The sequence below is a fragment of the Panthera onca genome, chromosome C1 (assembly GCF_046562875.1).
Source record: "Panthera onca isolate mPanOnc1 chromosome C1, mPanOnc1 haplotype 2, whole genome shotgun sequence".
NCBI classification, from domain to species: domain Eukaryota; kingdom Metazoa; phylum Chordata; class Mammalia; order Carnivora; family Felidae; genus Panthera; species Panthera onca.
The window spans coordinates 34241334-34253713 of NC_138346.1; the positions used below are offsets into that span (position 1 = coordinate 34241334).

General features: G+C 41.3%; 1 protein-coding gene across 1 annotated transcript in view; it reads left to right on the forward strand.

Moving 5' to 3' along the window:
- Positions 1-307: 307 nt before the first annotated feature.
- MPP4 (MAGUK p55 scaffold protein 4) overlaps positions 308-12380 on the forward strand; it is a 43036-nt gene continuing 30963 nt past the window's right edge. The window contains exons 1-4 of the mRNA XM_060622970.3: positions 308-706; positions 5835-6016; positions 7126-7247; positions 10807-10884. Coding sequence (XP_060478953.1) covers positions 5983-6016; positions 7126-7247; positions 10807-10884 — 234 coding nt within the window. The 5' untranslated portion in view covers positions 308-706; positions 5835-5982. The remainder of the gene's footprint in view (positions 707-5834; positions 6017-7125; positions 7248-10806; positions 10885-12380) is intronic.

The window sequence follows — 12380 nt, forward strand, 5'->3', positions numbered from 1 at the left end:
AATATAAAATTTTCAAATAAAGAAGTATCTCCAGTCTGAGATACAGAATGGATAACTATTAAGTTCAGGACAGTTGGTAGGGAAACTTCCAGAAGGAACTACTTTTTTATAGGCCTCATTATTATTGGCTAAACAGTCTTCCATCATTTTCTCACCATAACATGAGAAATCAGGTTAAAGATCAGCTTACTCTCGGGTATCTCCACAGTTGGTTGTTTGTTTTTTTTCTTTCATTAAAAATGCTATTGTCTGGGGGCACCTGGGTGGCTCAGTAAAGTGTCAGCCCAGGTCTTGATCTCGGGTTGGTGAGTTCAGTCCCTGCATTGAAATCCATGCTGGGCATGAAGCCTACTTACAAAAATAAGATGCTGTTGTGGGGTGTCTGTTAACGTGCTATCGTCAACAAAAATAAACTTTTTTGGTGTTAACTGTGCTGGCATTTTGAGAGAAGGTATCAATGCGAAGGTTGAAAATGGTATGTTACACCTCTCAGTACAAGGAATGCTTAAAGATTTGTGACAGGGGAAGCTTAGGAGTAATTTAGTGGTTAGGCTGGGTTAGGCTTCTGTGGATTAAATCAAAGAGGATGTGCAGAGATTTTCTCTAGAACAGTGAGGTGACTTTGGCAGCTAATAGCCCACGAGTGTATTTTCTACCAAAGCGTTTCTCTGGATAGGAGCAACGTTGGATGTTTGCAGTCTTACAGGTGAGAGACTCTGCCAAATGATTCTGGGTTACCAGAAGAGATCTATAAATGTCTGTGCTTCTGTTAATTTTTAATAGCTAAGAAGAAAATTCTGGGTAATGTAATTCAAACAGTTTGGTTTCATTGTAACCCAAATCATATGGTGAATTCTGTGATTTTGAAAGAGCAGATTTTGCTTTGGGAAACCATGTCTTAAGTATGGAATAGTGAGTTGTCATGTAGACTGAGTAAAATTGAGCATTTGTCCTAGCCCTAGCCAACAGCATTTTGACCCTGGGGAAGCTGGGCCATTTTTGTATGGGCCATTACTTACTAAGTTTTCAAGTGCTTTCTCAGGCTTGGTCTACTAGGAAGCATTATTTTGAAAAATGAGCTTAATGGGGTAGAGGGAATGGCATTTAATAGTAATCACTACATTTTTTCAGGTTCATGGAAATACTGATTTTTAAAGTAATATTTAAGGCAAATTCCTTATGAGTCAATAACACTAATGCAGCTTCTCGGTTAATAAGAACTGGTGCTCCTTCCTCTGTTACTTATTTAGTCTAGAATTGCATATGGTTGGCTATTTACTTGCAGCCTCAATCAAGAATTCTCATTCTCATGACAGCAGAAATAAGTAAGTTCTAACTACAAAGTTGGTCCAGAAGTCACGAAAAAGCAAGGGAGAAGCATTATGTAGTCTTTTGCCAGTTACTAGCATTTTTCAGGGCTAGTCCTGGAAACAAAAGAGGAAACCTTTTGATTTTACTACTTGTGAGCTCTACTGAATACCCCCTCTGAATGTCAGATTCCTCATCTGAAAAATGAAAGTTAACTTTGGATGATCTCCCAAGCTCTCGGCCCCCAATTTCAAAGTTTGGTAGGGAAAGAGGTTGAGGTCAATATAGCCAAGCTGAGGAAGAGAGGAAGAGAGGAAGGGGAGGCCTTTGGAGTCCAGCAGCTCCCGCCTCAGGACTAACGTCCCAGCTGTTCTTGAACTGCTTGGGAAGGTATCAGCCTTGTACTTCCGTATTTTGGCCTCCTATTTTTCTGCTTTTCAACAACTGGAAATAACAGCCCAGGTGTTGTTACAGGTGCTGAGGCTTTCAGTGAACCAGAAAGCACGAGGTCCACTCTCCAGGCCCTCTGCAGACATGACCCACACAGGAGCTGCACACTGAACAGGTTAATGCGTAAGAGAATTGCAAAGCAGATTGTGAACTGAAGTGTCACAACAGTTTTTGTAGCCATAAAGAGAGAGGGAAAACCATTTTCTGAATTTTTTTCTACGAATTTTTGTCTTACCTTGGGCTAATACCAGGGACTGGGTGGTTTAAACAACAGAGATTTATTTTCCCACAGTTCTGGAGGCTGGAAATCTGAGATCAGGGTGCGATCATGGGCAGGTTCTGGTGAGACCCCTCTTCCTGGCTTGAAGAGAGCCTCCTTCTCGCTGTGTCCACACCTGGCAGAGAGACTGACTGGAGAGCAAGCTCCCTGGTGTCTCTTTGTACAAGGGCATTAATGCCATCACGGGGGCTCGTCTAAACCTAATCATCTACCAAAGGTCCCATCTCCAAATACCATCACAGTGGAGTTAGGGCTTCAACAGCTGAATTTGGGGGAACACAATTCGTCCATAGCAAATTTGTCTTGGGAACCTAACAACGACCAGGCAAGCAACGTTTTTAGAATTCACCCAAGCTGTGGAGATGAAAATTACTGTTTATACCTCCATGGGTGAGGAGATTTTAGTCAACATGAGCTTTTTAGAATATATCAATTAGTTATCTGTGCAACCCTGGAGTTAGATTTATTGGAAGCTTTCTTAATCAAACGACTACAGAAACCACAGTTTATTTGTAAATCTCCTTCACAGTAAGTTCATCTCAGGACTGCACTGTCTAGCACCCCCAGCTGCTGCATAGATAGGTCTAGTTTGGCACACTGTCTTTTGGGCATCAAATATGGAAGAAATGTGGTCCACCCTACATGAGTAGCAGTTGGATTGTTAATCTGCGCTGCCTCTCTAAGGGTACGTAATTTGTGAGGCACCCTTCGGGTAGCGTTTTCAGCAGTTGCCTGAATATGATGGCTTGGTGCCAGACCCATCTGTTTGCTCTGATTTTTCTCTGGAAGATGCTCCATCTTTCTTTTCAGTTCCCTGCCCTAAACGTGCTCCCATCTTGGGAGGAAGGTGAGTCATACATGCATATGTTGAACTAAGTGATTCAATAGAGGCTCAAAAACTAGAATAGAGGGAAAGGACAGGGTTTAACCTAACTCATTTGGGGCTGGGCAGAGTGGGTGGTGGTGGGCGTGGCGAAACATGTTAATCTCAGGTTTTCTTAGAATCTAGCAAACTAGAATACTTTAGTGTGACTGGGAAAGAATGTGCATGGGAAAGTTGTCTAAAATCTCATAACAGCTTTCCGTGTTGCTCTTCTCACTGTCTTGGAATTTAGAGACAACCTAATAATGATCTTTTTCTAGATGGCCTCCCTGGTTCAACCCCACAATGTCTAAACTCTGGACAGAAGTTCTCAACCACATCAGATGCAATATCCCAGTCTCTAACAACTAATTTGAAATCCTCCTTTAAAAGAATCCTGATTTACCCTTTATTCTCCTACTTTAATAATACCCACATGCCCTTGGTCCTTACAATTTTGGTGCACTCCACGCCAACATCATTTTAATTTTTTAATTTATTTTTTTAGTGAGCTCCAGCTGGGGAGAGGAGCAGAGGGAGAGAGAAAGTTTTGTTTTTGTTTTTAATTTATTTGTTTTGAAAGAGAGAGAGAGTGAGAGCACATGCATGAGAGGAGGAGGGGCAGAGGGAGAGAGAATCCCCAGGAGGCTATGCACTGTCAGTGCAGAGCCCAACACGGGACTCCTACTCACCAGCCATGAGATCGCAACCTGAGCCAAAATCAAGAGTCTGACGCTTAACTGCTTAACAGACTGAGCCACCCAGGCACCCTCCCCAACCCCCTGCATCAGGCCAACTTCAAACTGCCAGCACCTGTACCCACTATCTGAAAGTATGCATGTAGCAGGCTGGAAGAAATAGAAGTAATGTTCTCTAGGAAAAGCTCTCAACCAATCACTGGCAGCATTGGTGTATAAGTATCCCCACTGTCTTGTCCCATATTTTCCCAAGGATTTACTTGCTTGGTACACCTTTCACTGACTTTGTCTCCTTGCTTTGCCTTTTTTTTTTTTAATGTCATCGTTCACATTTTATTTTTTTTAATTAATTAATGTTTTAAATTTACATCCAACTTAGCATATAGTGCAATAATGATTTCAGGAGTAGATTCTAGTGATTCATCCCCCTATGTATAATACCCAGTGCTCATCCCAACAAGTGTCTTCCTTCATGCCCCGTACCCATTTAGCCCATCCCCCCACCCACAACCCCTCCAGCAACCCCCAGTTTGTTCTTTGTATTTAAGAGTCTCTTATGTTTTGTACCCCTTGTTATATGTTGTTTTGCTTCCCTTCCCTTATGTTCATCTGTTTTGTATCTTAAATTCCTCATATGAGTGAAGTCATATATTTGTCTTTCTCTAATCTCCCTTAGCATAATACCCTCTAGTTCCATCCACATAGTTGGCAAATGGCAAAGTTTCATTCTTTCTGATTGCTGAGTAGTACTCCATTGTACCACAATGCCACATCTGTATATGCCACATCTTCTTTATCCATTCATCTGTCAATGGACATTTGGGCTCTTTCCATACTTTGGCTATTGTCGACAGCGCTCCCCTTGCCTTGTCTTAATATCCCACTCTACTACTGGTGTTTCCTGGGATCACTTTCCAAACAAATCATCCCACTAGAATCTTTGTCTGTGTCTGATTCTGGGGAAACCCAAAATAAGACACTTACACACAACCTCAAAAAAAGAAAATCCATCTATATCATGTCCTAAGAATAATAAAAAGGAGACGTTAAATAAATGTAGTCAATAAGATATTGTACATTTCAATATACAAATCTGGAATATCACTACACCATATATATCACTATATATAATGAAATAACACATTTGCACCTATAAAAAAATCCACCAGGATGCAGCAGCTTTGAATGCAGACACAGATAAAGGCAGATAGTGTGGTGTGACACTGTGATACCCGAAATGGTATGAGCAGCCTTAGCACTATTGACATGATTTTCTGAAATAGTGAGCAACTTGATAAAGTCCAAGCAAAGCAAATTCATTTCTCAATTACAGTAATACCATTTCAGAAAATTCAATGTATATTATGCAAAAATACTTTGTGTTTATAGGTAAAGAAAAGTTGGGTTCTAGGCTCTGATAGTTATACAGTTTTTTTTTTGTTGTTGTTGTTGTTGTTGTTGTCATTGTTGTTGTTTTGAGCAACATCAAAGTCCAGTGAGGTGTTTGAAAATTATACCAGGTGATTTTTCATCATATAAGGCAACTTCTCTGAAGTTGTGAGCATGACCCCTTTGCCCTTATTTTCTTAATCCCAATTTTGCTGGCTGAAATGTAGAAGTGATGTTTGGAGCTCCAGCCACCATTTTGGAACAGGAAAATGAGAACCATACCACACCCCAGGGTGGCAGAGCAGTGAGCTAGAAGGAGACCATTCTCTGAGCACTTCACGGAGCAAGGCTGCCCTACCAGTCCTGAATTTTCTCTGCCTCTACATTTTTACATAAGCAAGATATAAATTTCTACCCTGTTTTGCCACTATTGTGTTTCTGTTTCTTGAAAATAAACCTTCTGAAAGCAACGTAGAAAACAACCTTTAAGAGTATGCCTCAGGTGTAGCCATGACTTTTGCCATTATGATCAGTACCATGAAGAACTACAGGTGCAGTGAGAGAGAACAGGGCACCTGAGTGGAGTCAAGCCAGGGAAGCCTCTTCTGGCTCTGAAGGATGGTAAAATTAACTTGGCAAAGAGAAGGGAACAAAACAAATATTTGTTTGTCACTTGCTAAAAAAAGAGAAGAGTGGGAAGACTGTTTTATGAAATTGTAGTGTTCTCTCATAGGGGTTAATTTAGGGAGTAAGCTCCACAGGGCAAGTGTTTTCTTTGATACGGATCCCAGAGTATAGCACAGTGCTTGACTTGCTCAATATAAATGCTATTGAAAATATATTCCAGTGCATGAGAGCTGCATGGCCAGCATGACTGAGTGAGCTGTGTGCTGCGAGCTATTGGTCTGCTCCCAGTTCCGAATTCCTTCTGAAAGCTTGTGCAGGGAGGAGGGATACAGACAGACAAAGGCACAGATCCACCAGACAAGAAGGACATGAAGCCCTCTACGGCCACCAATCCAGAGAATGGTATGTGGTATCAGGACTCCTTTCTAGACTGGAAAAGCCTTATAATATCATTCTAAATATGAGATCAAATTTAGGGGAAGGGATTCTGATAGATTTTGTGTGATTCTTTTTTATTTTATTTTTTAATGTTTATTTATTTTTGAGAGAGGGAGAGTGCGAGCAGGGGAGGGGCAGAGGAGAGGGAGAGAGAATCCCAAGCAGACTCCTTGTTGTCAGCATGGAGCCCAACTTGGGTCTCCATCTCATGAACTGTGAGATCATGACCCGAGCCAAAATCAAGAGTTGGAACCTGAACCGACTGAGCTACCCGGGTGCCCCAGATTTATTGTGATCCTTATAAGGACATTGTTGTACACTTTAGAGTGTCCTACTACATCTACTAGTGATGAGTGTAAGCAATTTTCAAGTCAGGATGGAAAGAAATTGGCATAGTGAGTTTAGAACCTCTTTTTTTCTCTAATCTCCCAGTGTTTTATTTAAACTTAGAACTTCACAACTTGTTCACATTCAAGATATCACTACAATAAATAGTTTCTATTTGTAAAAAAATCAAGCATTCACTAAAATCTGTTCAGTTTCTTTAATCAGTGGAATCCTGAGATTTGTATTAAAAACCTATGGACCAAGTTTTTCAATCACATTTTCAATAAGAACTCTCAAAAAGGGTGAAGACAAAGACTATGTATGAATTTGAGAAAGAAGATCCAGAGAACAACTAGATAATTTTGGAAAAAACCAAAAGGCTGATAAAAGTAGGGAAGGGAAAGCAATTTTGCTCTCATAAAACCCTACATCTGTATATACTATGATCTATTATTTCATCTAATGTTCCCAACAACCCTATGGGAAAGTTAGCAACACCCAATGGGAAAGCTAGCATATTCTCATTTTGCCCCAAGGACTGGTTTTCAGATAGTTGTGTGACTTTCTGAAGCTCACACAGTGATAGAACAGGGCTTGAAACCTGAGTCTTTGGCCTTAAATCCAGCATCATCTCCTTCCTCCATAGTCACTAGGACATCCCGGCTGTCTGAGTTGTCTTTCATACTTACACCTGCCTTTCTTCACCCCACACCAACCACCCCATCTCCACCCTCGCCCTTTTCCAGGTCTCTCCCAGATCCTGAGGCTTGTGCTACAAGAGCTCAATCTGTTCTATAGCCGAGATGTGAATGGAGTGTGTCTCTTGTACGATCTTCTCCATTCGCCGTGGCTGCAGGCTCTGCTGAAGGTGAGCACCTCATTACCCGGAAGCCTTTGCTTACTGTGGGAGCTGGGAACTGCTTACCCAGCTGTGCCACTGGTCAGTTGTCAGGAAATTCCAACTTGGTAAATGTTCTTAGAAGGCCAATTCTTATTCTGAGAATTTCCAACATGGGGGTGGGCGTCCCCACACCAACAACAATTCTCGGGATACTACTGGATGTCCTACTATTCATCTCAATTCTGACACTATCTACCTGGAGATAGCATCGGATAGCATCGGATCATATCGGAGATAGCATAGGTGAAGGGTTCAGTCTCACAAGACTGCTGTACCCTCCCCCCATTTCAGACATCAGTCACAAGCCAAGATGGGTACCTGTACTTCTGACCAACTGTCTATAAATCAGAGGTTTCATAACCTCCTCCTTGGGTTCCATTAATTTGCTACGTTTCCCTTGCTAGATTACCAGTTTATTATAAAAGGATATAACTCAGAAACAGCCAGATGGAAGAAATAAATAGACCAAGACTTGTGGGAAGGGATGAAGAGCTTCCATGCCCTCTTCACTCTTCCCTAGATTGCCACATGTTCACAAACCAAAAGTTCTACCAAACCCAGTCCTTTTGGGCTTTTCTGGAGGCTTCATTACATAGCCACGACTGATTAGATCATTAGTCACTGGGTGTAGATTCAACCTCCAGCTGCTCTCCCTTCCCCCAGATTTAGAGGTGGAGGAAGGGGGTGGGGGTGAGGTGGGACTGAAAATTCCAACTGTCTAATTACATGGTTAGTTCTCCTGGCAACCTGCCCTTAACCTTAGGTGCATTCCAGAAGTCACTTCATTAACATAAAAAAAGAGCACTTTCCTTGCTTAGGAAATTCCAAGGGTTTTAGAAGCTCTGAGCCAGAATCAGGGCCAGACTAAATAATGTAATTCTTATTATAAATCCCAATATCACAGCAATTCTCAGAGAAGAGCTACACAAACCTATTAGCTTACGAAGGAATTTAATTTAGGTGGGGAAGTATACAGCAGCTCCTCTTTTCTCTCCTAGTTCCTTTTCGTCCAGAGGACCATGGGATCACAAAGCCACCACCACAAATGGCCATCAGCACCTTTAGCATCTGTCTACAACCCTTTGTCCTTGAGGCTAAAACTCAGTACAAATAAAAATGCTTTAAAAAAATTATTCCTGTTTCTTAAAATCAGGAAATGAGATATATGCAGTTCTGTTTAGACATTTAAATTTTTTCTTTGTTTGTTTGTTTGTTTGTTTCTTTCTTTCTTTTTTTGAGAGAGAGGGAGAGAGAGCGTGCATGCGCTGGAGGGCAAAAGAGCTTGTACACGCGCACTAGTGGGGGAGGGGCAGAGGGAGAGGGAGAGAGCATCTTAAGCAGGCTTCCTTGGGCTGAGCCTGACTAAGGGCTCCATCTCACAACTGTGAGACCCTGACCTGAGCTGAAATCAAGAGTTGGACACTCAACTGACTAAGCCACTCAGGCACCCCAATCTTAAATTTTTCTTACCTTGAAAATTTCTTCTTCTTCTTTTAAATTTGGCTATAATTTCTTGCACTGTACAATAACATCTACTATCTAATTATAATTTTGTTCAAATGTTATTTTTAAGAAAGATTATCTTTTAAAGTTAATTTTTGGATGTGGGTGTGTCCTTCAGCTAAGTGTGAAATGTGGTCAATCTTCTGATGCTTGTTAATATATTATTTAAAATAAGAGAAAATGGTGGGGTGCTTGGGTGGCTCAGTCAGTTAAGCATCCCACTCTTGATTTTGGCTCAGGTCATGATCTCACAAACTGTGAGATCGAGCCCAGTGTAGGGCTCTGCACTAATAGTGGGGAGCCTGCTTGGGATTCTCTCTTTCCCTCTCTCACTGCCTCTCCTCAGCTCTTGCTCTCTCAAAATAAATAAATTAAAAATGAATACAATAAAATAAGAGAAAGTGGCAACATCTTTAGCATGAACAAAGAGGTACACTCACAGAACTTGTTTTAAAAGTCTTGATTTCTTCATCTATTCATCTATTGTTGGACACTCAGGTTGTTTCCATGTCATGACTATTGTGACTAGTGCCTCAGTGAGCTCGGGGGTGCAGAGACCTCTTTGAGATCGTGATTTCTTTTCCTTTGAATATATACCCAGAAGTGAAACATACAATGGGATGTTATTCAGCCATAAAAAAGAAAGAAATCCTCCCTTTCGTGACAATATGGATGGACCTGGAGGGCATTATGCTAAGTGAAATAAGTCAGACACAGAAAGACAAACATCATATGTTCTCACTTCTGTGTGAATCTAAAAAAGCAGAGCTCATAGATGGATGGTTGCCAGGGGCAGGGGCTGCAGAAAATGGGGAGATGTTGGTCAAAGGGTACAGACTTGGTTATGAGATGAGTAACTTCTAGGGGTGTAATGTACAGCATAGTGATTATAGCTCATAATACTGTATTATATACTTGAAAGTTGCTAAGAGAGTGGATCTTAAATGTTCTTAACACACCCACACACACCCACACACGCAATCATAATTATGTGAGGTAAAGCAGATGTTGACTAACCTTACCGTGGTAATCGTTCTGTAGCACATACATATATCAACTCAAAATACTGTGCACCTGAAACTTACACCATGTTACCCGTCAGTCAGTTTTCTCATGAAAACTTGGGAGGAAAAGCCCAACCTGATTCCTATCAGGCATGTTTTCCTCTTGGGATTAAGCTCAAGCAGGAGTTTTCCTGTCACTAAAGGGATTCCCTTGCTCACCTGTGCAGATGGTGTGTTCCCCATGTGCCCTGCCTCAGTTCATCAGCCTTGTGTCTTCCGGGTAAACCTGAGCACTTGGCACAGGGGCGGCATGAGGAAGCACTGTCATCCCTGATCTAGATGGTAGAAGGCTGGGCCTAACTGGCCTCTTGGGCCTCATCCCTCCACCAGTAAGAGAAACCAGATTCCTAAAATAAGAAAGGCCTCACTGCAGAGCTGAGCATGCCTGGGCATACTCAGCCAACTGTAGATCCTGCTGTGGAAAAAATTCCTGGGGTCAGCAGAGGTGAAGTTGAAATTTTTATAAATGAACATTTACTGGAGAATTAAGAGAGGAAGAGGAAACGAATGGAAGATGAGAACAGAGAGCAATAAGCACATATAGTGTGCCCGGCCTCTTGTTCACACACTCTGCTGAACCCCAAGCCACATGGCCGGTGGCCTGGCACAGAGGTTCTTACAGGTCTCTGGCCCCAAATCCCTATTGGTCCCAACCCTGGAAAACCCACTTGTCAATATAACAAGAGTAAAAGTTTGAATTTCCTTTTACCAGTGATGGTGGCTGGGGAAGACCAATTTCTAGTGGCGGCCAGTAATTAAGCCTTTGAAGCATTGAAACCACCAAACTTGAGCCCATATCTGTTAGACAGTGAGAGACACCTTATTAAAGGCCAGTCACACAAGCCACTCAACTGCTTGCACCATGGACCAGCCTGTCTCTCCCCTTGCAGACCTTTCAACCTGAAACATTAATAGTCACGTTATCAATATGTCATTCTCCCACCGTTGCCCTTCTGCAGGTTTATGATTGTCTCCAGGAATTTAAAGAAAAGAAACTTGTTCCTGCTACAACTCATGCACAGACGTTATCCTATGAGGTAAGGTGGTTTTTTAATCCACAGAAGAATAGGGCTTTAAACGTGAAGGCATTTTACTTGCACTGTTAATTTAAATGAATTAAGGACCTAATGGGAGAGTTTGATGATTTTGTATTGCGTAAGTGTTTCTAATTGAGCTTTAATAGAAGGGAGAAAATTAGCCAGCACTTCAAATTTAAACAAACAAATGGCATTTTAAGCATATGTCCATTTCTCTCTTTTTCTCCTAAATCTTAGGCTCAGTTTATCCCATGTAATCCTTGGGTAATGTTGTTATAGAAGTGTTTCCCAAATTTATATCTCTAGCGGGGTTCTTTGCCTGAACTCTTATACCCACTGACTTCTCCCCATTGTACTTAAATGCATGTTTAATGGACCCTTCAAACTTAACATGGCCCATGAGCTCCTGATGGTCCCCACACCCAAAGCTACTTCTCTCCTAACCTTTTCCATCTTAGTAATGACACCTTTGTTTTTGTAGTACTCAGGCCAAACTCCTTGGGGTTATCTGTGACTTTCTCTTTCTTTCATACCTCATACCCAATCTGACAACAGATTCTTCAGGGCCAGTTTCAAAATATATCCAGAATCTCATCACCTCCACTATGCCACATAATAGAAACCTTCATCATCTCGTATACAGATAACTGCAATATAGCCTCCCCCCTTGTCTCCTGCTCTTGCCCCCCCCCATCCCCATAGTCTATTCCAGCATAGTAGTTGAAGAATTCCTCTTGAAAGGGGTGTCAAATCATGTCACTTCTCTGCTTAAAACCTTCCAATGACTCCCTATCTCAGTGTACACATCACAGTTCTTAGATAGTCAAACATAATATAGTTCCCATTCCCTCTTTGACTTAACACTCACTGCTCTTCCCCTTGCTCACTATGCTCCTGCCAGATTAACCCCTGTGGTTGTTTGAACCAACATGCACCTGCCACAGGCCTTTTGCACTGCTATTCCATATGTCAATAATGCTCTTGCCCATATACTCACATGATTTACTTCCTCATCTCCTTCTGGTCTCCATAGAAATATTACCTTCGCACTAAGGCTTTCTCTGGTCACCCTACCTAAAATTGCAACCCCTCCCTGTCCACCTTCCTGTTTTATTTATCTTTTTAACTCTCATCACCATCAAAAAAAAATATGGGGATTTTTTTTTTTTTTTTGAGAATGGGGATTTTTGTCTGGCACTGTATTTGTATCACTGAAAACAGTACCTAGCACATAGTAGATGTTCAAAAGATATTTATCAAATGGATGAAAAAGTGTAATCTATTTTATTATTTATTGCCCAAACTGTATTAAAATAAATATTAAAAAAAAAGAAAGACTTTACCCTCCACTCCAGTAATCAATAATTCACATTGTTCTCAGTTATTCCCAGGAAAACACACATATGATATTTTATTGTTGTAATTGTAGTGAATGGAGGTAAAGCTTAGTAAACTACTTATTTTCATTTGACTGTAGGTAATGAGGCTCAACTGCT